General features: G+C 42.8%; 1 protein-coding gene and 1 long non-coding RNA gene across 7 annotated transcripts in view; one reads left to right on the top strand and one right to left on the bottom strand.

The window, feature by feature from the left end:
• The window catches only part of LOC310852745 (protein FAM47E-like), a 31,101-nt gene extending 6,841 nt beyond the window's left edge, over positions 1 to 24,260 (top strand). For 3 of the 6 annotated variants that reach the window (XM_083756693.1, XM_083756694.1, XM_083756692.1), the window contains exons 4-8: positions 7,789 to 7,942; positions 12,181 to 12,360; positions 14,613 to 14,765; positions 15,833 to 15,910; positions 22,654 to 23,164. In XM_083756693.1, the coding sequence (XP_083612819.1) occupies positions 7,789 to 7,942; positions 12,181 to 12,360; positions 14,613 to 14,765; positions 15,833 to 15,910; positions 22,654 to 22,872 (784 nt within the window). In that variant the 3' untranslated portion in view covers positions 22,873 to 23,164. Of the gene's footprint in view, positions 1 to 7,788; positions 7,943 to 12,180; positions 12,361 to 14,612; positions 14,766 to 15,832; positions 15,911 to 17,171; positions 17,385 to 22,653; positions 23,166 to 23,760 lie in introns of those variants that run through there. The other 3 variants (XM_083756696.1, XM_083756695.1, XM_083756697.1) reach the window with 3 other exon arrangements.
• LOC310852954 lies at positions 18,303 to 19,748 on the bottom strand. The gene is made up of 2 exons (XR_014568479.1): positions 19,671 to 19,748; positions 18,303 to 19,179 (listed from the first exon to the last, which is right to left on the bottom strand). It is a non-coding gene; the product is annotated as an uncharacterized lncRNA (long non-coding RNA).
• Positions 24,261 to 24,463: the final 203 nt, after the last annotated feature.

Genomic DNA, 24,463 nt, shown 5'->3' with positions numbered 1-24,463 from the left:
CAGTTTCTTAATCTTAGTTCCTTAACTGTCCTATTCGTTCCTAACAACTTCAAACTGATTATCCCAACTATCTGACTCCACCTAACAATTCCTCTCTCTCTCTCTCTCTCTCTCACCACACAACACGACCAACCCACAGACTATTCCTCCCTCTTCCTTCTTCAACTCCCAACTCTCAACTGAACTCCACACCACTCTAACTCCTATCAGTTTTCACTGGCCAATCACATCACACTCATTTAACCCTTTCCTTATGACCCACCTAGGAGGCAAACACCACACACTGCCAAGCACACAAGTGAGCATTCGCTTAGAGGTTAACCATTAGAAACAGCTTGATGTCTGTTGGGTTTTCTGCAAGTGTGCCCCAAAACATTCGATTTTGTATGATGCTTCTATGTCTCACTTTAAATAATGATGACGATGATGCAACCTCTCATCTCATAAGGAGCGGAGGAAGGAGATATGGCTTAACAGGGCAGTCTTGTAGCTGAGGGATATGTCAGCAGTACTATCGCTTGCTCCAACCCACCCTACTTAGCCTAGGCTGCAAAACAAACTGCCGAATTCCTGGAAGCTACATATCAAGAATATGTGGACCCGTTGCTCGGTCCGAGCTCCTGCCAACCTAGCAGTTTGAAAGCACGTCAGGAGGGGCCACTAGGGGCGCATCAGAAGATGGCTGACAATAACATCTTTCCGACCCACACGAGGTAATTAGAAGGCTGTGATGGGAGTAAAATAGCCTCCCTACCCCCCCAAGGTTGTGTGGGGGGGCTGCCCTTGCCTGCTGTGCCCTACACCACCCCCAAATTTGTGGGGATGGGGGCACTAGGCACAATGCCCTCCTGTGGGATTTTGGCACTCCTGGACGCCGTCTCTGATTCGCACCGCTAGCTGCAAGAACTTCAAAAGAAACAATTAGGATGAAGCGAATGCACATATTTCAAGGAAGGAGGCGGAGTAAAGACTGCTAACAGAAGAGATGTCTGATAAAACAAGACGAGTCGGAGGAACAAGAATAAATCATGAGAAGATACCCGAAGACTCGGTATGCAAAGGGACTGATGGGGGCGGGGGAAAAACTTTCCTTTCTTTCCTCTATGTGATTAAACAAGAATCCCCCCCCCCCACAAGTCAGAAATGTCATTTTAATGACTTAAGCTGTGGATTTAAGACTGTGTGGAGATAATTCACTAACCAAAGCATGTTTCAAGAAGACTGTGAAAATTATAAGAGCTTTGGAATGACGCAGTAAAAAATACCGTCGCCATGTTGGCAAGTTCTGTCGGAGGACTTAAGTCTGGGAGGAGGAACAGAGCTGTTTTTATATTGTGGGTGATACTCCTCGGAGGGACTTAAGAGTGACAGATCTACGAGTTAATGATGGAAAGAGTGATGTTATTTATGAAAGCAATGATATATGGAAACCATCTGATATGAGGACTGGTTGAACGGAAAATTCACACAGGATTATAATTGGTGTTTGTCAGTTTAAGAAGATTATCAGAAGAGATCGTAAAGAAAAGAAGAAAAAAATATATGAATAAGATGAGATGTGGAAACAGCAAGATAAGACTGGATAGAATTATGAACATTATTTGGATTGATTTGTGGATATTAACGCAGCAGCGAAAAGATGATCAGAATTCCCCTTCGGAACTTGAAATATGGGTCCCCTCAACAAAAATGTAAAATTCAGCTTTGTAATTCGGAATTTATATGATGTGATTTTATTTGATTTGATTGGTCGGTTAATAAAAATTATTTTTTTTAAAAAAGAAAGCACGTCAAATTGCAAGTAGATAAATAGGTACCACTCTGGCGGGAAGGTAAATGGCGTTTCCGTGCGCTGCTCTGGTTTGCCAGAAGCGGCTCAGTCATGCTGGCCACATGACCCGGAAGCTGTACGCTGGCTCCCTTGGCCAATAAAGCGAGATGAGCGCCGCAACCCCAGAGTCAGTCACGACTGGACCTAATGGTCCCTTTACCTTTATATATCAAGAATGCTTGTGGTGTAGTCAGCAAAAATGTTATTCTCCTAGACACCAACTACCTTCATCCATTCTGGGATCTGGCAGTGGTAGCTGGGATTGTCAAGCTGGCTAAGTGCCTGTCCCATTTTTGAATCTGCCTTGCAAACCCATATAGCCACATGGAAAGCACACAGCATGGTTATTTTCCTGTAATCAGAGAGAGATGCAACAGAGAGATAAACAGAGCAGAGCTTATTTTGAGGCCCGTATTTATTTACTTATTTTGACCTTTATTGACCACTCATTAAGAGCATCCTCTGGGAACTTGACACAACCCATAGAAACTGATCCTATCTATAAGCAGGCAATGTTGCAAGAGTTTCCCTTGTGTAAAGCTACTGCAAAGGCACAATAAATCTCTCAAAAATCTGCCACTTCTCATTTTGCTCTCCTTGCCTTTCCCCTGAATCTATGATTGTGATGACTTCTCGCCAACATCTTTCTTTGCCATACAGCACTTGTAGCATTTCCACATAAGGAAAAAAGATAAGCTGGATAACTCTGATGACTCATGTGGGAACAAAATAACTGGCATCCCATAGTCAGGGCTGGATTTAGGTGTGATGAGGCCCTAAGCTACTGAAGGTAATGGGGCCCTTTATATGTCCAGCTGTTCTTTGTCAACAACAAATTGTTTTGTTTTTTTTATAAGATATTTATTCAAAATTTTCTTAATACAATGTAAAAAACACTCAAAACGACATATAACTTTACAATAATCATACTTTCTTCACTTCATTGGACTTCCTCACGTCTCTCGTTCCTGCGTTCCAAGTTTATCAAACTTTGTCCAGCAATTTATTACCTTGTTTCAATTCTTATTTTATAACTTTCAGATATTATGTCCCAAATGTTAAATAATTTTACCCCAATCTTAAAAACTTAATTTTAACATATTATTTAACCAAAGATTAGCTTTTCATATGTTTTCACTTATCTTCATATTCCTTTCAACTAATTTAATGGTGCCATATTATTTATAATCTTGCATCTTTCTCAACACTCATACAGTTTACAATATTTTTGTAAATAGTCCTTAAATTTCTTCCAGTCCTCCTCCACGGCTTCTTCTCCCAGGTCTTGGATTCTGCCGGTCATTTCTGCTAACTCCATATAGTCTATCAGTTGCATCTGCCATTCTTCCAGTGTGGGTAAATCTTGGGTTTTCCAGTGCTTGGCGACTAGTATCCTTGCTGCTGTTGTTGCATACATAAAAAATGTTCGGTCCTTCTTTAACACCCTCTGGCCGACAATACCCAAAAGAAAGGCCTCTGGTTTCTTAGGGAAGGTATACTTAAATACCTTTTTCAACTCATTATATATCATTTCCCAGAAAGCCTTAACTCTAGGGCAGGTCCACCAGAGGTGAAAGAATGTTCCTTCTGTTTCTTTACATTTCCAACATTTATTATCAGACAAATGGTATATTTTTGCAAGCTTGACTGGGGTCATGTACCACCTATATATCATTTTCATAATATTTTTTTTCAAGGCATTACATGTGAATTTCAGACCGGTGGTCCATAACCTTTCCCAATCAGCAAACATGATATTGTACCCAATGTCCTGTGCCCATTTTATCATAGCTGATTTAACCGTTTCATCTTGTGTATTCCATTTTAACAGCAAATTATACATTCTCGAAAGTACCTTAGTCTTAGGTTCTAACAATTCAGTTTCCAACTTTGATTTTTCCACCTGGAATCCTATCTTTTTATCCAACTTAAAAACCTCTTTGATCTGAGCATAATGTAGCCAATCTCACACTTTGCCTTTTAATTTCTCCAAACTCTGCAGCCTCCAATTATCTCCCTCTTTTTCTAATATTTCCCAATATTTCGGCCATTTGGCCTCCATATTGAGTCTTTTCCGGGCCTTAGCTTCCATTGGTGATAACCACCTTGGGGTCTTGTTTTCTAGCAAGTCTTTATATTTTATCCAGACATTAAACACTGCTTTCCTGACAATATGGTTCTTGAAAGCCTTGTGACTTTTAACCTTGTCATACCACAAATATGCATGCCATCCATAAGCATTGTTAAAACCTTCCAAATCCAAAACATCAGTGTTTTCAAGAAGCAACCAATCTTTCAACCAGCAAAAAGCTGCTGATTCGTAGTACAACTTTAAGTCTGGCAGGGCAAAGCCCCCTCTTTCTTTAGCATCAGTTAATATCTTAAACTTAATTCTGGGCTTTTTGCCCTGCCAGACAAATTTAGAGATGTCTCTTTGCCACCTCCCAAAACACTCCATTTTATCCACAATCTGTAAAGTCTGGAACAAAAACAACATTTTTGGCAATACATTCATCTTTATAGCAGCAATTCGGCCCGACTAGGAAAGTTTCAGTCTTGACCAAGCTTCTAAATCCCTTTTAATTTCTAACCAACACTTTTCATAGTTGTCCTTGAATAGGCTCAAGTTCTTAGCTGTTATGTTTACCCCTAGATATCTTACTTTTTAAACCACGTTTAACTCTGTCTCTTTCTGAAACCTTTCTGATTCTAAAGGTGTCAATTTCCCCCCCAATACCTTAGTTTTCTGCTTGTTAAGTTTGAATCCCGCCACCCGACCAAACTCCTGAATCAATTGTAATACTCTTTTCGTACTAGATTCTGGCTCCTGTAAGGTCAAAACCAGGTCATCTGCAAAGGCTTTGAGTTTATACTGTTTCGCTCCGACCTGAATTCCTTCCACCAACCGGTCCCCTCTAATCATGTTCAAGAGCACCTCCAGGGCCGAAATAAATAACAAAGGAGAGATAGGGCAACCTTGTCGTGTTCCTTTTTCAATTTTGAACTCTTCCATCACCACATTGTTCACTATCAATTTAGTCTTTTGTTCTGAATAAATTGCGTCTATCCCATTCTCAAATCCCCGTCTCACTCCCATCCCTTCCAAGTTTTTCTTCATAAACTTCCAAGAAATATTATCAAAGGCCTTCTCCGCATCTATAAAAATTAACACTGCTTTAGTATTGATATTTGTTTGCAAAAGTTCCAAAATGTCAATAATGTTCCTTGTGTTAGCAAACAAATGTCTACCTGGGAGAAAGCCTGCCTGGTCCTTGTGGATTACCACATTTAAAACTTTTTTAAATCTACTTGCTAAAATGTCTGCAAATATTTTATAATCCACATTCAGGAGGGAGATGGGGCGGTAGTTCTTAAGTTGTGTCTTTTCAGTTTCTAGTTTAGGTATCAATGTGATGAAAGCTTCTTTCCACGACTCCGGTGCCTTCTTCCCCTCCATAATTTCATTGCAAATCTCCATTAATGGATGTATCAAGTAATCTTTCAATGTCTTATAATATTTGGAGGTAAGCCCGTCTGGCCCTGGAGACTTGCCCAGTTGCATATTCTGAATGGCTTCTTCAATCTCTTGTTGTGTTATTTTATAATTCAGAATTGTTCTATTTTCCTGAGACAGCCTTGGTAGACCATTCTTTGTCAAAAATTGTTCTATCTCCACCTCGTTTTGCGGCCCTTGTGTATATAGTTGTTTAAAGTATCTCTGGAAACACTTTCTGATCTCCACTGGGTTCTGAATATTTCTTCCTTCAATCTCTAAATTTGTGATCGTGTTCAATTTTTGTCTCTTTTTCAGCTGCCATGCTAACAGCTTTCCACATTTATTTGCCGATTCAAAAGATCTTTGTTTCATTAGCTTAACTTTCCATTCCACTTCCTGATTTATCAATTTAGAATATTGTGCTTGGTAGAGTTTAATTTCTCTTAAAATCTCCTTTGACTTCGGTCTCGATCTTAACTTCTTCTCACATTCTTTAATTTTCTCCAGGTTCTTATCTTTTTTCTCATTCTGTGCTCTTTTCTTTATGGTGTTCTGTTGTATCAGAAACCCCCTCATAATCGCTTTACTTGCGTCCCAGACGGTTCTTTTTTCCACTGTAGTATTCAAATTTATCTCAAAGTAGTCCTTCAAAGCTTTTTGGGCATTTTTGATAATCTCCTGATCTCTAAACAAATTGTCATTCATCTTCCATCTGAAGGAGCCAGTTGGAGTTAGTCTCATATCCATCTTTACAGCATTATGGTCGGAGCAGGTCTTTGGGCAGATTTCCACTTTTTTTTGTCTTAGGTGCCAGACCTCTAGTTATCCATATTTGGTCGATTCTTGTCCATGTCAGTTGGGCTTCAGAAAAAAAATGTTCCTTCTCTTCCCAGGGGATTCTTTGTTCTCCAAATGTCAATCAAGTCCATATTGTCGGTCAGTTCAAAAAATGTTTTAGGTAGTCTGCCATCTTTTGTCACATTTTGACTATGTGACTTATCCATGTTGGTCGATGCCACCCCATTCATATCTCCCATCATGATGATGTTGTCATAGTTCAGATAGTCCAGCATTATCTCATGCAGCTTCTTATAAAATTCCGATTTCCCCTCATTTGGCGCATAAATTCCTAATATCAAAAACTTTTCTCCTTGGTTTTGTATCTCAATTGCCAGAATTCTTCCTTGCTCATCTTTAAATAAAAATTTTGGTGACAGGCTCTCTTTTGCATATATCACCACACCTCTTTTCTTGACTCTGTCCGAAGAAATAAATTCTTGGCCTAATCTTTTGTTTATTAACACTTTTCTGTGGAGCCTGGTCACATGTGTTTCTTGCAGGCAAATAATGTCCAATTGTTCTTTTTTCAATATATGAAATATTCTTCTCCTTTTTTCCGGAGAGTTGGCGCCATTGATGTTCCATGTCAACAACAAATTGTTGTTGCTGCTGTTTTTGTGTTGAATATATGCTTTATGGTAATTTATGGACCTAATAAGTATCTAATAAGCAGAGAGAATTATTGGGTGCACTCTTTCCACCTTAGATCAAATCTATGCTGCCAGGTGCCATAAGAAAGCGGCAGAGGTAGCACATGATAGTATGCACCCTGGAAATGATCTCTTTCAGCTTCTGCCTTCTGGAAGAAGGTATAGGGTTATAAAGGCCAGGACTAGCCATCTGAAAAACAGTTTCTACGCTAATGCAATTCTGGTTCTAAACGCAGCATAAGGGGTCTCTGTAGTATAGTGTATTTTAAAATGGGGTTTTAGAGTTTTTAGGGGTTTTTGAATGTTTTATGTAGTTTTTATGTGGTTTTATGTAGTTTTGTGGTAGTTCTATGTAGCTTTTATGTAATTTTCAATTTCATTGTTCCCCAAGGGACAATGACAATAAAGATATCGTATCGTATCGTATCGTATCATAAAGCCATTTGCAAGTAACAAAATATGTATTTTATCAAAGCAACACAACACAAAACACTGTTGCTGTATTTTTATTTTATTTGTTTTTTATCTTATATTTTGGAAATGTTTTTTCCTTTAATTTGTTTTGGCGGCCCTAAGCTATAGCTTGTTTAGCTTATACGTAAATCTGGCACAGCCCATGGTAGCAGCAGAACTCAAGCCAGATCATTTACAGTACCAGATCCTGCACATGAAACTCTGGGAATGTTTTGCAGGGATTTGTTCTGTGATATAAGAAGGCATAATTTTCAATTTTGCTCAATAGTCAACACATGCAGCACTGTTTCTGTTCCGCTGCAGTTGTTCTTCCACCAAAAAGTTATATTATTCCCCTCACTATCCACTGTGGTGAAATCATGTAACATATGGAAATAAAGTTGTCATTGTGTTATTCCTCCTCATTCAATTAAATGCAGTGGTGGGGGGAGGGAAATGTAATCAATTCTGTGTGACAGAAACTTGATGATCATGATGTATTTTTCATTTCTCTTTAGGCCCTGGGCGCCTAAAAGCAAGAACCCTTATACGTGGTTTAGTAAAAAAGAAGTGAGTGAAAGAGAAAAGGCAGCCCAAATAGCCTATATTCCTCCCTTGGATGAGAATGTAAAGCGTGCAACGAAGGAGTTTGTTGAGTGGGTCAGCTCAATGGTAAGCTAAGAGAGGTGCAATGGCAGACTTCAGGGCAAAACCGTCAAGGGTTCAGCTGATCCAGAATGGGGGACTTCATAAAAATCATAGAATCATAGAGTCCGAAAGGACCCTGAGGGTCGTCTAGTCATCTAGATTGAGGTTGAATCCTGACAAGACAGAAGTACTGTTTTGGGGGGACAGGGGGCGAGTGGGTGTGGAGGACTCCCTGGTCCTGAATGGGGTAACTGTGCCCCTGAAGGACCAGGTGTGCAGCCTGGGAGTCATTTTGGACTCACAGCTGTCCAGGGAGGCGCAGGTCAATTCTGTGTCCAGAGCGGCTGTCTACCAGCTCTACCTGGTATGCAGGCTAAGACCCTACCTGCCCACGGACTGTCTCGCCAAAGTGGTGCATGCTCTGGTTATCTCCCGCTTGGACTACTGCAATGCGCTCTACGTGGGGTTACCTTTGAATGTGACCCGGAAACTGCAATTAATCCAGAATGCGGCAGCTAGACTGGTGACTGGACAACATAACACCGGTCCTGAGAGATATGCATTGGCTCCCAGTACGTTTCCAAGCACAATTCAAAGTGTTGGTGCTGACCTTTAAAGCCCTAAACGGCCTTGGTCCTGTATACCTGAAGGAGCATCTCCACCCCCATCGTTCAGCCCGGACGCTGAGATCCAGCGCCGAGGACCTTCTGGCGATTCTCTCACTGTGAGAAGCAAAGCTACAGGGAACCAGGCAGAGGGCCTTCTCGGTAGTGGCGCCCGCCCTGTGGAACGCCCTCCCGTCAGATGTCAAGGAAATAAGCAGCTGTCCTATTTTTAAAAGACATCTGAAGGCAGCCCTGTTTAGGGAAGTTTTTAATATTTAATGCTGTATTGTTTTTAACACTCGATTGGGAGCCGCCCAGAGTGGCTGGGGAAACTCAATAAATTATTATTATTATTATTATTATTATTATTATTATTATTATTATCATCATCCCTGACCACTAGTCCTATTAGCTAGGGATGATGGGAGCTGTAGTCCCCAAATATCTGGAGGGCTGAGTTTGCCTAAGCCTGAGATAGAGCAACATTCTGAATTGTGGTGGATGTGGTCTGATTCATATTTGCATTTGTTTTTAGGCTGAAAATGTGTATTCAGACTACTTCCACGAAACACGGAATATTTGTAGAAAATGGCTATGTGAGGGATTTTTTCAGCATCCCACCCGATAGCTGTTTCTGTGTTCATCTTCCATAAATGCAAAGTCCTTTGACCAGTCTCTGTGCAGTATTTAAAACTTAGCACAAAATAGGGCACCACAACCTCACTAAGCATAATTGATATGTTTGTAATATCCTTATTTATTTTAGTGTGCTTGTTGTTATTGCTGACATCCATCTGTCTTGAGAGACAATGGAGTTCACCTCTGGGGATGAAGTCAAACTGCTGTGTTTCCAGAAGAGTGTTAATGTGTGATGGGTGCTTCTTACACATGCAGTTTTTTGCAGTGTCCACACAACATCGTTGGCATCAAAATGTCAGTCCACATTTTCCCTTGTTTAATTCAGATTTACTTTTTTGGCATAAAATCCAGTAATCTTAATATTGGGTGTTGGAACCATTTGTTTGCAATATTAAGCCCCCATTTGGATTCTGAAAGCACCCTTAGCTACTAATAATACAGCAGGCAAAATAGAAGAAATTGTTCACTCAGAAATCAGAATACAAAAATACATGGTCAGGGGAACTTTGACACATTTCTTAATCTCTGTTCTGCTGTTGAGTAAAAAGCAAAAGGAAAGAGGAACTGAGAAACTTGCTAATTCAACATCGGTGAAAGTCTCCAGTGTGATTCATGTGCAGCATGACTTGGTCAGTCTTGTGAAGTTCAAAAAAATAGCAGCAGGATGTAGAGCTAGTGGTTTAAAGTCTGCACTTTAGCATTAGTGGGGAAAACTTACTGCATACAGTATAATAGAGCATTGTGTGGAGCCCCCAAAAACGATGTGGTTTTGGAACAATGGTTAGCTTATAATTTGCATATTTTAAGGCAATGCAGATCCATAGTACCCCTCATAGCTGTCAACTATCCCTTATTTGGCGGGAAACTCCCTTATCCCAGCACCGTGTCCCGCTGCTGTCCCTTATTGATGATGTCCCTTAAATTTCCCGGGTTTCATGCTCGTCCAGGGAAGCAGCGGCTCAGGGTCCTCTGCCGCGCGCGAGAGAGCTCGCTGGCGCCGTCGTCCTGGCGCGAGGAGTTCCATCAGCCCTTCCCCGCCTGAGAGAGAGGGGTGAGGGAGAGAGACTCTTGCCCAGGCCGCCCACGAGCCCGGAGGCGGCAGCGGTGGTGGCAGCTGAGGAGGTGGCCTGAGGGAGGAGGAAGAGGAGGGGATGGGGAGAGACGCAGAAGGGTGGCGCTTCAGTGGCTGCCGCCACGCCGCAACCGTCTCATGCCGGATTGACATCATCTGTCAATCCTGCCAATGTATGTAACTCTTTACAATAGCAAAATCCCTTATTTTGGTTGCTGATCCCTTAGTTTTGAGGCTGCTGGTCCCTTATTTTCAAAATCTGTAAGTTGACAGCTATGGTACTCCTGGCCTCTCACAGTTCCTGCTACTCAGACACATGTGGGCCTTTGCGCCAGTATAATTTAGCTACTGGTATTTTCCCACTTGTTTCTTTATTACAGCCAAGCACTTAGATGCATAAACAATAGCTTACATAATGTGAGCCATACAGTTCTGTCGTGTAGTTGTCTGTTTATTTGTTTATTGCACACATGTTCAAAAACTTTAATAAACACTTTTGAAAACAATAGTAGCAGGGGAAAGGATAGAACAAACGTTTTGCTTTCAACCAGTTCTGGTATATAAATTAACAGGAACTGATGTTTCCTCTTCCAAATTAAGAGAGATAACGTTTGGAACAGTCTCACGGGAAGAACTGAGCTTTGTGAAGGGTTATATTCTTATTTCTCTTCTGATGACTTGTCTGTTTGTGGTCTCTCCGCCCCTCTGCATGTGATTTTGGGTGCTCTCTGGAGCAACGTGGTTTGGAGGCAGGAAGGTGGGTGATATAGTGTTATCCGATGAAATCTTTGGAGTGACTTCACGTTCAGGTCTTATTAGTCATCTCCTCTAGGGCAGATGACTAATAGAATCAAGAAGTAAAGTCCGCCCCCCTTATATTACATCACTTCAGGTTGCAGGCAAGGAAAGTATGGTTTTGAATGTTGGGGCAGTAACATATGGGACTGCCTCTCCTGGTATGCCCCACAGAGGACCTTAAGGTCCATGAATAACCATAGTTTAGAGGTCCCGGGCCCTAAGGAAGTCAGACTATCCTCCACCAGGACCAGGGCCTTTTCAGTGATGGCTCCGACCTGGTGGAATGCTCTGTCCCATGAGACTAGGGCCCTTCAGGATTTAACCTCCTTCCGTCAGACCTGTAAGACAAAGCTATTCCGCCTGGCCTTTAATTTTAATTTAGCCTGATCTTTTATTTCCCTTCTCTTCCCTTCCCCTCTCCTTTTTATGAAGATCACCCGCTCTGAGACCCCACAGCAAATTCTCCCCTGGCCTCCTCACTGGCCCAAGTAGGAACAATTCAGCCAGCTAGCCCTGGGCATTATCTGATTGATTTTTGATTTTTATTGTTATTGATGTTTTTATGCCATATTTATGCTGCTTTTATAATTAAGTGTTTTAAAGTGTTTTAAATTTGTTGTTAGCTGCCCTGAGCCCGATTTTTGAACCAGGAAGGGCGGGGTATAAACACATTTTTATTATCTTTTATTATTATTATTATAGCATGTGGAGGTTGCCCTAGCACAAAATTGTTAAGGGAGCAAAATTTCAACACTTGTTGCTGCCTCAACACAGCTGTCCACACTTCCATCACTGGGCACATGGCTTCTCCATGTGAACCAGTAAGTGACTCCTCCATACAACGAAACAACTCTTTACTGCTGAAGTAACCTGTTGTATTCTGAGTGCATGTGTGAATGCAGAGCACCCCAAAAGACTGCAGTCATATGCCCACAGTTAATCAGCGTGACCTAACGGTGGTGAAACAAGAGGCCAAGGTTTTTGCTCTAAAAGCTGTGACAATTAGAGCTGGTAACACAACTAGTCTTCTTCCAGGCCCTTGCCCATCTGCTGAAATGTGCAGCTCACCACGATTATCTTCCTTAGAGAGTGTTTGCAATGATTGAAACAGCTGCCTTCTGAAAGTGTTCTTGGGCTTCTAATTCCAGGGAGTTGAAAAGTATAACATTGACGAAGCCACCATCATGAAATTGTTTGACACAAGCTACGAATCAGAATCCAAAACGTCATCGCCCATGAAAATTGTGCAGCTTTACAATGTGCCAGGAGAGCTGAAGGAGTGCCTGGGGCGCCGTCCGGACTGGCAAACCATCAAGAACTCTATGAAGGTAAATTGCAAGAAAATCCCAGTTTCAGTGGGCTGTGAGTTTGAGCGAAGGAATGGCAGTGGGACGGGTGGGAAAAGGAGTGGTTAACTCTTGTGGATTTATACTGGAGCTTCCACACATCATTCTGCAGTGTTTCCTCTGTGTTGCCATATTATTGCCATCTGGAGGGGCATTCTTGCACTACAGCACAACAAAAGTGGCACAAAAAATAAACCAGAACATTTGTGTTACAAAAATAATTTCGACAGGAGCTTACAGGACAGGCAGTGTTTGGAAACGCAGCAGTACGACTGCCCCAAAATCTCTGCAGGCGCAAAACAGTATTGAAAGCCAGATTGCATATAACTGCTCTGATAACGTCATGATCACAAGCCATCATGAATGCACAAGCGAAAGGATGTCTGGAGGGTTATGAATTGTTTGGCATTTCTGCTACTCAGAACAGTGTTCTTAGATTGCCACTTGCTGGGAACTCTGTAGTACTGCATTCGCAGAGATCTGCAGGCTGGTGGCTTCTCTCTTAATTAGATACCAGGAAAATGTCCACCAACTGGTGGGAATATGAAATATACTCAGAGTCGCAAAGTGATTTCATGCTCTTTATTCAGCTCATAGTGGTGAGGAGGAATGAATGTATGTCCCCTCAAGTATATGCTTTATATACATTATTTACACAATGGGCTGCACATGATTGGCTAATTCTGGAATTCTACTGTAAGCCAATCAGGTTGTGGATTCACTTATATCTGGAGCATGATTGGGTGGTTCATGCCAACCAATCATATTGCTGCATTGTTCTAGGACCAATCAGACTGCTGCATTCCGAATCCTATTGTTCTAGGACCAATCAGATTGCTGCAATTTGGATCCTATTCAACTCAGTACATAACAGAATATGTATGGAAATTTGGCCCTTAAGATGGTCTGCAGATGAATGGGACTGACAGTTGTTCCCTGTGTCCTTTCTTGATCCTTAACCTCCAAGCTTGATGGGCACAAGTACGTCGGTTGCTTTCCTAGGCACACAAATAGGTCTGAGGTGAGGGCAAGGATTGGTGCAATCAAGGTTGCGGATATTACAGAAGTGCAGGTGGCACCCTAATGTTGCAATATTTCCCCCCTGTAAAGGAACATTTGGGGACTGTTCTCTCCTTGGTGAAAAGGGACATATTTCCCCCAAATATTGTGTTCCCCTCCCTCCTAGCTTTGCACCAGGATTTTCCTCATCCATACCAGCAAAGGTGGGTAGTGCTCGTTGGGGCTGGTAGAGTGGAAGGGAAGGAGGCCAACAGTAGGCGGAGCCAAGGTCAAGGACAGACAGAGCCAGAGTCAACTAATTCTAGTTTTGTCGCATCTTCCTCTGAAATATACTCAGAGTAGAGAGTGGATTTCATGCTCTTTATTCAGCTCATAGTGGTGAGGAGGAATGGAAATTCCCCCAGAATGTGTGCTTTATATACATTATTTACACAATGGGCCCCACATGATTGGCTAATTCCGGGATTCACCTGTAGGCCAATCAGGTTGCAGATTCACTTCCCCCTGGAGATGGATTGGGTGGCTCCTGTGGACCAATCAGACTGCTGCATTCTGGACCATATTGTTCTAGAACCAATCAGACTGCTGCATTCTGAATCCTATTGTTCTAGGACCAATCAGGCTGCTGCCTTTTGGATCCTATTCAATTCAGTACATAACATCCTCTCTGCTAAGCTCTGCAAGGGCAGCACTGAGGCTACAGAGGAGGAAGCCAACAGGCAATGCCATCCCACGGGCTGGTTGCAAGTTGGAAGGCAAGGAGGGGGGTTGCCTGGGGGCAGAGTGATGTTGGTGGGGCAACCCCTGCACTTGCCCTAATGGACCAGCCTCTGTTGCATGCCAGACCAACAAGACTGCATGGATGGTGAATAATTTTTATGCCATCATGGTGAGACATAAGCACAAAATGAATACAGTGGTACCTCGGGTTACAAACGCATCAGTTTACAGACTCCGCTAACCTAGAAATAGTACCTCGGGTTAAGAACTTTGCTTCAGGGTGAGAACAGAAATCATGTAGCGGTTGCGCAGCGGCAGCAGGAGGCCCCATTAGCTAAAGTGGTGCTTCAGGTTAAGAACAGTTTCAGGTTAAGAACGAACCTCCGGAACGAATTAAGTACTTAACCCGAGGTACCACTGTATTTATAAAATGACAGACATGGCAAAAAACAACAACCCACCTAATACCGTGCCCTTGTTCTTTTGCCTATCAGACACCTCCTCTGCCAAAATGGGACAAGATTAAATATGGAGCCTGGTATCTTCCCCCCAAGAAATGGAAAAAGAAAAAAGTCAGAGATGAGGAAGAAATCCCTGTATGTCTGCAATCCTTTATGGATTTAAGGAAGAAGAAGGCAGCCCCAAAGGTAATGAAATTGCCCATTGTGTTCTATGCTGGGCAAGTCTTGTTATAGGGCATTCATGAGGTAAATAAATGTTGGTAATTTTTAGGCATCTTCCAGCAATGTTTTTGTGCTTGGCAGGTACCAGTGGGACGCGGGTGGTGCTGTGGCCTTGACCACAGAGCCTAGGGCCGGCTGATCAGAAGGTCGGCGGTTCAAATCCCTGCGACGGAGTGAGCTCCCATTGCTCGGTCCCTGCTCCTGCCAACCTAGCAGTTTGAAAGCACATCAAAGTGCAAGTAGATAAATAGGTACCACTCCGGCAGGAAGGTAAACGGAGTTTCTGTGCGCTGCTCTAGTTCGCCACTTGACCTGGAAGCTGTCTGCGAGCAAACGCCAGCTCCCTCAGCCAGTAAAGCGAGATGAGCGCCACAACCCCAGAGTCGTCCGCGACTGGACTTAACTGTGAAGGGGTCCCTTTACCTTTACATAGGTACCAAATGCACTCAGTTTGCCTCAGTTTTGAATAGGCACATGCACTCAAGGAACTCCTTTTGTGTGTGACAAAAAGCAGACACTGGTGGCCTTTGGGAAGCGTGAAAAGTGGTAATTTGAATGCCATTCACAACTGACATGAGGTGTCATGGATTTTGTCCTTGGGTATCTGTCAGGATTTCCCTATTTATAGAGGGGGGGCAGTGTGGGTTGGAATTTTGCCACTCAACACAGCTGCAGGGCTCTAGCTGATGTGTTGTCAAGTGATATGAAAGTTCAGTAAGTGGAATTTGATGCATGGTGGCTAAGATTTTCACTCATAGAAACAGTACTTTTTGATATTGCAATGAACAAGTATAAGTAGACAGTTCCAAAGTTTCTGAATGAGCTGCAATTCAGAAACTGACACACAAAATAATAAATGTGAATGGAAAATGCACCACAAAATTTGTTTACCTTATTTGTAAGAAAATTACCCAGGTGCGCTGGTGTGCCTCTGGTCCCTAGGGGCAATGATATAGGTAAACCTGAATATGTGGGAAATGGTGTCTGAACATTCCTTTCATGTGTGAAATTAGTAATATCTATTCTTGCAGGTGGAGGAGGCAAGTGGGTTCCATGCAATCTACGCCTTTGAGCAATTTCTTGACAGGAAAGGCTACAGGAAGCCTCAGGTGAGCAAATCCTACTGTCCGTGATACAACTACAGTGGTGCCTCGCTAGACGAAATTAATCCGTTCCGCGATTCTCTTCGTCTAGCGGTTTTTTCGTCTTGCGAAGCAAGCCCATTGACAGCTTAGCGGATTAGTGCTAGAGCTGTCAAGCGGCTTCCAGCGATCAGCTGTTAAGCGGCTTATCAGCGGAACAGCTGATAAGCGGCTTAGCGGCTTAGGAAAAGGGCAAAAAAAGCAAAAAAAAACCGCTGGGGGACGCAAGATTTTTTCGTCTTGTGAAGCAACCCCATAGGGAAATTCGTTTTGCGAAGCGCCTCCAAAACAGAAAAACCCTTTCGTCTAGCGGGTTTTTCGTCTTGCGAGGCGTTCGTCTTGCGGGGCACCACTGTAGAGATCAGAATTGAAGCAGCTGCAGCTGTGTAAAGGCAGCATTTTTATGTGGCTACACCAAACCTTCCCAGCCATGTGTGACCTGCCAAGCCTAACTTGACTTACTAGTGCTTGACAACCCTTTGTTTTTGCAGTCAAGGCGTCAAAATCAGGCATCATGCATGGCTGATGGCTTGTATAGGTTTGGTCTAGAGCAGGTGTGGGGAACCTCAGGCCAAGGGGCAGATGTGGCCCTCCAGCCCTCTCTGTCTGGCCCTTGAGATCCTACCTAGGCCACACCCTATCTAACCACACCTTCCTGAAGCCACACCGCTCACCTGCTATGCTTCACATGTTTGAGTATTTTTGCCTTGTGCTTGTCTGGATATGTGTGTGTGTGTAGAGAGTAGCCTACTGTATAAAGGTAAAATTTACATTAATTGCTCTACCCCCCCCTTGCCTCTGGCCCTGGCCACCACTGGCCCCCAGAAGATTGCCCAGAAGGGAATTAGATGAATTGGTGGCTTTCACTATATTATGTGGGAGTCCCATAGTTTAACTATCCTCTGTGTGAAGAAATAAGATAATGATTTGAGATGGTATGGGAACTTGCAGCATTTACATAGCACAAGAGTGCTCAAAGTGCCCAGTGACCTTGTAAGGGTAAGGCAGTTTTATTTATTACTATCCCCTTAATGCTGATGGAGGTATGCTAATGGCCATCAGATCAATTGATTAATGGTAGAGAATTGAACCAGGGACTTATTGGTTCATAGCTTAGGCTCTTCCTATGCATTTCCTTTTGTTTCACTGCTGACCAAACACACTGCAGGTTTCCTGAAACAATATACAGTACAAACTATTGCCTAACATAATCCTCTCCCTATTTAAGAACTGTCATTTATAAGACTATATCAATGTAAGAAAACCCCTACTGGATCAACTCAAAGGCCCATCTACTCTAACATGCTGTTCTCATGGAGGCCAGTCAGATGTCTAGAGGAAGTTTGCAAGCAGAACCTGGCCGCAACAGTTCCAGTGTGTTTTAGGTGCTTTTGTGTTGTGTTGGTTCACTCTTCTCCTAATGGATGGTAGTCAACTAAGTTTTACTCAGAGTACACCCACTGAAATTAGAAGGCCTAATTTAGCTATGGCCTGGCGTGCTCTGGTCCATGGGGTCAAGAAGAGTTGGACACGACTAAACAACTAAACAACAACAACTTAGCTATCTTGATTAATTTATACTATTACTATAGTTACTATCACCCACTCTTCCCTCTAAGTTCCCAGGGCAGGTGACAGCCATTTAAAATGCAATATTAAAAACAATATTTAAAAACCTGCAACTACAAACAAAAACACCATCTAAATAATACAAGTTCACATGGCTGTATACAATTTAGATTTCTGATGTTCATTCAATGTGTGTACTCTGCATAAAGCTCAGTTAAATATAACCCTTTGTGTTTGTTTGGGTGATAAAAAGACAACCATGCATTTCTCAAAAGGTTATTAACAGGACAACTGCTGGTATCTGAAGGCATGCAGAATTTGGCAGGGAATAAATTGGAGGGCTGTAATATGGATTCATTTCCATAGTAGCCCCCTCTACATGCAGCCACATGTCCCATTAGACAGACAGCTGCTTCTTTCTTGCAAAACACCCTCACAAAGATGTGATTTGCAGAAAAGGGGCAGGAGGGGAGGAGTACTAAACCAGGCCATTTCTCCGAGATGGTGCGCGCACACACACACATATACACCTGTGCCACTTCACCTTGCACTCTAGGCTACAGTTCGCTTCATACATTGCATTTTGTGTTATGCGCACCTAAGACCCCCCCAAGTGAGGCCATCTGGTTAGCTCAAATGGCTAGAGCCTGGTGCTGCTGATAATGCCAAGATCGCGAGTTCGATCCCCGTACGCACCTGCTGCGTATTCCTGCATTGCAGGGGGTTGGACTAGAATCAGCAGTTCTCAACCTGTGGGTCCCCAGATGTTGTTGCACTGCAATAATAATAATAATAATAATAATAATTTATTATTTATACCCCGCCCATCTGGCTGGGCTGCCCCAGCCACTCTGGACGGCTTCCAACCAAATATTAAAATACAGTAATGCATCTAACATTAAAAGCTTCCCTAAACAGGGCTGCCTTCAGATGTCTTCTAAAAGTTTGGTAGTTGTTGTTCTCTTTGACATCTGGTGGGAGGGCGTTCCACAGGGCAGGTACCACCACCGAGAAGGCCCTCTGCCTGGTTCCCTGGAACTTGGCTTCTCGTAGCAAGGGAACTGCCAGAAGGCCCTCGGCGCTGGACCTCAGTGTCCGGGTAAAACGATGGGGGTGAGCTCATCCCTGAGTTCTGGCCTTGCTAGCTAGGGGCGATGGGAGTTGTAGTTCAACAACATCTGGAGACCCACAGGTTGAGAAAGGCTGGACTACATGAACCTTTGGGATCCCTTCCAACTCTGATGCTAAGTGTGCACCTAATGATTGTTCAACGGCCACAAGCACATGCGTTGCATGGGTATATGCGTAAGGATCAATGAACAGCAAGAGTATTCTGCTAAATGTATGTGTGGCGACAAATGTGGGTGTGTTGCAACATGATGTGTGAAATGGCCTTGGTGTATACAGCAGTGGAGGGTGGAAACAATTTTGCAAGGCTGATCCAAAGAACAGGAACTTATCACAGTCCAATTTGGGGACAGCTACTACCTTGATCAAACTGATGGATGACCTCTGCCGGGAGACAGATACAAAAAGCAACATCCCTCCTGGTTTTCCTAGCTCTCTCGCCAGCCTTTGATAACACTGATCACACGCACAGTGGGCTGGCATAAGACTGAATCTTCTTGGTAGTGGCACCCGTATTTGGGTAATTCCTTGATGAAGACCTGGATAGCTCAGTTGGTTAGACCAGTGTTTTTCAACCTTTTTTAGGCAAAGGCACACTTGTTTCATGAAAAAAATCACGAGGCACACCACCATTAGAAAATGTTTAAAAAATTAACTCTGTGCCTATATTGACTATATATAAAGTAATTCTCTTGAACAGCAATCAAATAAACACAAAGAAAGTATTTTATAATTACTTTATTATGAAATAGTAAGCAAACAGAAATATGAAAAATTATAAAATACTTTATTTTTAAATCTTTCAAATTTTTCAATTTTTCCCACTGCACACCAGGCAACATCTCGCGGCACACTAGTGTGCTGCGGAACAGTGGTTGAAAAACACTGGGTTAGACCATGGTGCTTATAACACCAAGGTTGCAGGTTTGATCCCTGTATGGACCAGCTGCATATTCCTGCATTGCAGGGGGTTGGACTAGATGATCCTCAGGGTCCCTTCCAACCCTACAGTTCTATGATTCTATAAGACAGGTCAGCTGTCATGCTTTGTTGGCTTTTAGAAGCAAGGTGGTCCAAGACTGTTTCTCTGAATCAGGATTTTTAAAACAAAAAAAATTCCTTCCAGTAGCACCTTAAAGACCAACTAAGTTAAGGTGCTACTGGAAGGAATTTTTTTTTGTTTTGACTATGGCAGACCAACACGGCTACCTATCTGTAACAGGATTTTTAAGACGGAGAATGCCTGTATATATTTTATGACACTCTTGTAGGGTTATTTTATTTTATTTACTGTACCATATTTCATTGTAAACCACCCATATCACTCACTATTAAGCAATAAAACAATAAAGTTAAGAATTCATGGTGAGGATAAGAAATATTGCAACAATTAAGAATCATGAACACAGTGAAAACAATGACTATTAGTTGCAAATTGAGTTCAGACTGGGAGTATTCAAGAGGTATCAACCCTGGGTTAAATTTTTGGTTAGAGTTGGGTTTAGCCAACATTTCTGTAGATTGGGTATCATTTTCTTTGCACTGAAGCAGTTGTGCATGTGGGGATGGGGGCAAGTGGACTGTGGCTGCAGCTGCAAGGGCAGAGGAACATCAACCTTGGTATTTTATGATGACCTGATCTTTTCATTACCTGCCATGCTGTTTCTGGTTCTAATTATTTTAATTAATTACTTATGGATTATTGTCTTTTAAATGTTGTTTACACCTAACGCTACTATGTTAAGAGGAAAGGTGGAATATAAATTAGCCATTAAGGGGCGGGGAACCTTCCCCTATTACCCTGCAATACCATTTTTCTAATGGGAATCGCACCCATTAAGCTGCTTTTAGATAGGGTGTTTGTGGAGAGAGTTTCCTCTACTCGACCTATCTTTTTTCATCTAATTTGGGAAAATCCATGGGGCATCAGGTTAACTTCCATCCCTACAGGATTGTAGTGTGAACCACTTTGCCAGCCTTCCCCAGCTTTGTGCCTGAAATATACTCGAAGTTGAGAGTGGATTTCATGCTCTTTATTCAGCTCCTAGTGGTGAGGAGGAATGGAAGTTCCCCCACAATATCTGCTTTATATACATTATTTACACAATGGGCTGCACATGATTGGCTAATTCCAGGATTCTCCTGTAGGCCAATCAGGTTGTGGATTCACTTCCACCTGGAGCTGGATTGGGTGGCTCCTGCAGACCAATCATACTGCTGCATTGTTCTAGGACCAATCAGACTGCTGCATTCTGAATCCTATTGTTCTAGGACCAATCAGACTGCTGCATTTTGGAACCTATTGTTCTAGGACCAATCAGACTGCTGCATTTTGGATCCTATTCAACTCAGTACATAACAGTGCCCTCCAGATGTTTTGGACGCATGCTGACTGGGGCTGATGGGAGTTGAGGAAGGCTGCACTATGCTACGCCAGCAGTCATTCTGCTTGTTATGCAGTTCCCAAAGTCACAAAGTGCCTGTTTATAAAAGAGTGGCCACCCTAATCAGAATAAATTACATTCTCAAACATTTTTGCAAAGCGGACAAAAAGTCAACACAAAGTAGAACAAGAAGTCCCTGTGGGCCCTGAAGGCACAATGGGCTGATTTGACACACACTCTGCCCTGCCCCTGGCTGTTCCTGAAGGAAACATCCCACACCGTCTGCCTCTGCTGCAACCATTGTGCTGCTCCCATAAAGTTAAGGACCCACTGACTGGAATAATTACCGGTACTCACAATGTTCCGGTGTGGTAGTATTTCATGGCAGGTGGGGAGAAAGAAGCTCTTGGAGGTGACACCTGCACAACACAACAAAGCCCTTTAAGTATTTATCCTTGGAAGACTGTGCCCAGGGCCAACCTGAGGACAAAGAGTGGGCAAGGAGGACTGTGGCCCCTCCTTCGTGGCCAGTTCTGCAGGGTTGCCAAATTGAGTGGCTTGCAAAACTGGGCTGCAAAATCTCGCAATGTAAGAGGGCCTCCTGCTCTCGGGCCTCACTAGCAATGCCCACAAGCTGCCTCTCGGGAATGTCCTGTTTTGCTGCCAGCTGCCACCCTGTTCAAAGTGAGCTGAGGCACTTTCTTCAGTGGCAGATATAGCCTCTGGAGGTGAGTGGCACCTTTGTACCTGGCTACCGCTCCCATTTTCTCTGCGCCCACCTCCTCCTCTTCCTCCACACTGTGGGAGGCAGGGGCACGACAGAGGAAGAGGTGGTGGCATTTTCTGTTTTGCCTGAAAGAGCGAAACATCATGGGCCAGTCCTGAGCAGAGGGGCAGTCTTGGTTGTTCCTCTGCCCCCAGAGGGAAAACATGGGTCAGGGGAGGGCATTCTCTGTGGCAGCCCCTAAGCTGTGGAACTCCGTCTTTCCCTCTGCCTGGCACCTTGATTATACAGCTTCCAGAGAATGCCGAAGTCTCACCTCTTTACCCTGGCTGTTGACACTTGAAGTGTATATTTTTAGCACCCGCCTTATTTTATGATTTTAACATGTAATATTGTGCTTTAATGTTGTAAGTAGCGATGGGACCTTAGGGTGAAGGGCAGACAATCAATCAATCAATCAATCAATCAATCAATTATAACAAAGACTCAGCTCAGCTTAGTACCTACTTCAGCTAAGCATCAAGGCAAGCACCAAACCTGTCCACCCCACAATATTCTGGTTGTGCCAGAATGTGGACAGTGATGTGCATTTGAACATGTGTCTCCCTGATAGAAATTGATGGCTGCTGCATTTAGATGCTTGTTCAGGTCCTCATTTCTGCCTAACACTTCCTAATCCTGCGAGTGATTCCCGACAGCAGCTTTCTTATGCAGATATGGTTTAAGGTTTCAGGTCTGCTTTCTACATTTTTGGTGTGGATGCTCCACTTCACTTCAGTATGGTAGATATGCTATATGGGTATCTTACCATTAGAAACTAAGGGGGTATGTGATACCAAAAACTTCCCCGTTCCTTTCCAAACCTCTTCCCTGTGACCATATTAATGCACATTTATACGTGATAGGGCAAAGCTGTTTGCAAAGCCAAAACGTTTGGCGATCTAACAGGGAAAACTAAGACAAAGAAGACTGGAGCAAAGGACTTGAACAGATCTTCATCTGAGAACCTGAAGGAGCTGCATGAAGCTAAACTACAGGAGTTCAAGAAAAGTGTTTGCTTTCCTCCCATTTATTTGAAAAGGAAACCTTTCCTCCGTTCCCCCCGACCCGGTCTCTACTTGTAACATGAATAAATAATGTTTTAGATCATTCTTGGAAATGTGTGGTTATATCCACATACATTTTCTTTCCTATTGATCCTGTCTCTTTGCACTACTTTCGTTTTGGAGCCTGTTTTTATACATTCAGCAAAATCAAGTCATGAAGCACATCTTGCACCACGAGGCTGTCAGCTTTTGAATACTCCGTGTGAAGGGAGAGACAGAATCTCTTTGCACAGGAAAAATAAAATCTGTTAGTAAAGTGGCACGGAAGGGGAAAGGTTTATACCTAACTTGGAATGTAGAGGGGGCTGCACTCATAGAGCCCAGTTAGAAAAAGTACAGTAGTTGTTTGAGAGAAGCATTAAGTCTCCTCATTCCTGACTTTCCACTCAAGTTTATTGTTGCCTCTGAGGTTCTCTAACTGGGCTTCACATGCACAGTGGAGTGGCTGCAAGTTTATCTGTAGCATAAGAGTTGCAACTACTCTGACTAGCACAAGATGTTAAAGAAAACTTCCTAAATTCCCAAACCAGGCTTGGTGCCATCCAGATGTTTTGGATTAGCACTCCTATCAGCTTCAGCTGAAGCTGACAAAAGTTGTAGTCCAAAACTTGTTGAAGGCATGGAGTTGGCCAAGGCTGCCCTAGACCAACAGAATACTAACTGGACCACACTGGCTTACCTATCCAACCACACACACTGTGAAAGCTGTCTCAGCTGGTTACAAATTTTACTTTAACATGGCAAGTTTGTTTCTTACATTGATGCAACAACCGATGTCGTCATCAGACAATGGCTAATATGCCACAGAAAATACAATTAAGTTGTGATTTACCATGAAAAAGTTGCAGCCCCCTATGTAGCTTATTGCCATGGCAACATGATAATTCTTGTGTTTGTCTGCTTCAGTTCCTTCTGCAGATGTTGGCTGCAAATAATTCTGCCAAGCTATTAGAGGAGGATGACCCTTCCTCAAGGAGGTTATCTATGAAGACCCTTGAAGAAATGAGATTGAATTCCTCCTCAGTCTTCTAAGAATCAATCCTGGTCAGCGAGTGCTTGTTTTTCCTTACGAAAAACCAAGGCAAAAAGTTACTTGTAAAGAGATCGCCAAAGTTATTCCAGATTTCACACTTCCCTTCATCAGAAACTGCAGAGACAAGCCTAATCTGTTACACACATAGATAAATTAACTAAGGAAATGGGTGAGGCCATAAAATTCTAATAAAAAATGGCCACTAAAATGTCTACTATTACAGGGGTAGCAGAGAGAATTATTCAGACATTATATATTAGGAGAAACTTAGTACATGTATTATGAGTGCAACTGTTGTTTAACACGATAATTTACATACAGTATTTTAAATACTGGCTGTATCTAATAAAATAAGCTTTGTCTCTGAGCTTGACCAACATTACTACCTGATTTTGTTCTTCAAAGTAGTGTGAATATTTATTATTATTATTATGGGGACAGAAAACATAAGTTCTTTCCCAGTTTCAACCCATGAAGTTGCAGGGTGAGTCAATTAGATGCAGCACCCTAAAGAACTCTGAATAAGCAGCTTGCTCCCCAAAAGGATGGCTTTATTCCTCTAATTCTGGGGCCAGA

Source organism: Podarcis gaigeae (assembly GCF_964106915.1).
Source record: "Podarcis gaigeae genome assembly, chromosome: 9".
NCBI lineage: Eukaryota > Metazoa > Chordata > Lepidosauria > Squamata > Lacertidae > Podarcis > Podarcis gaigeae.
Note: the sequence above shows the minus strand (reverse complement) of the source record. Positions and strands in the feature narration are given on the sequence as shown.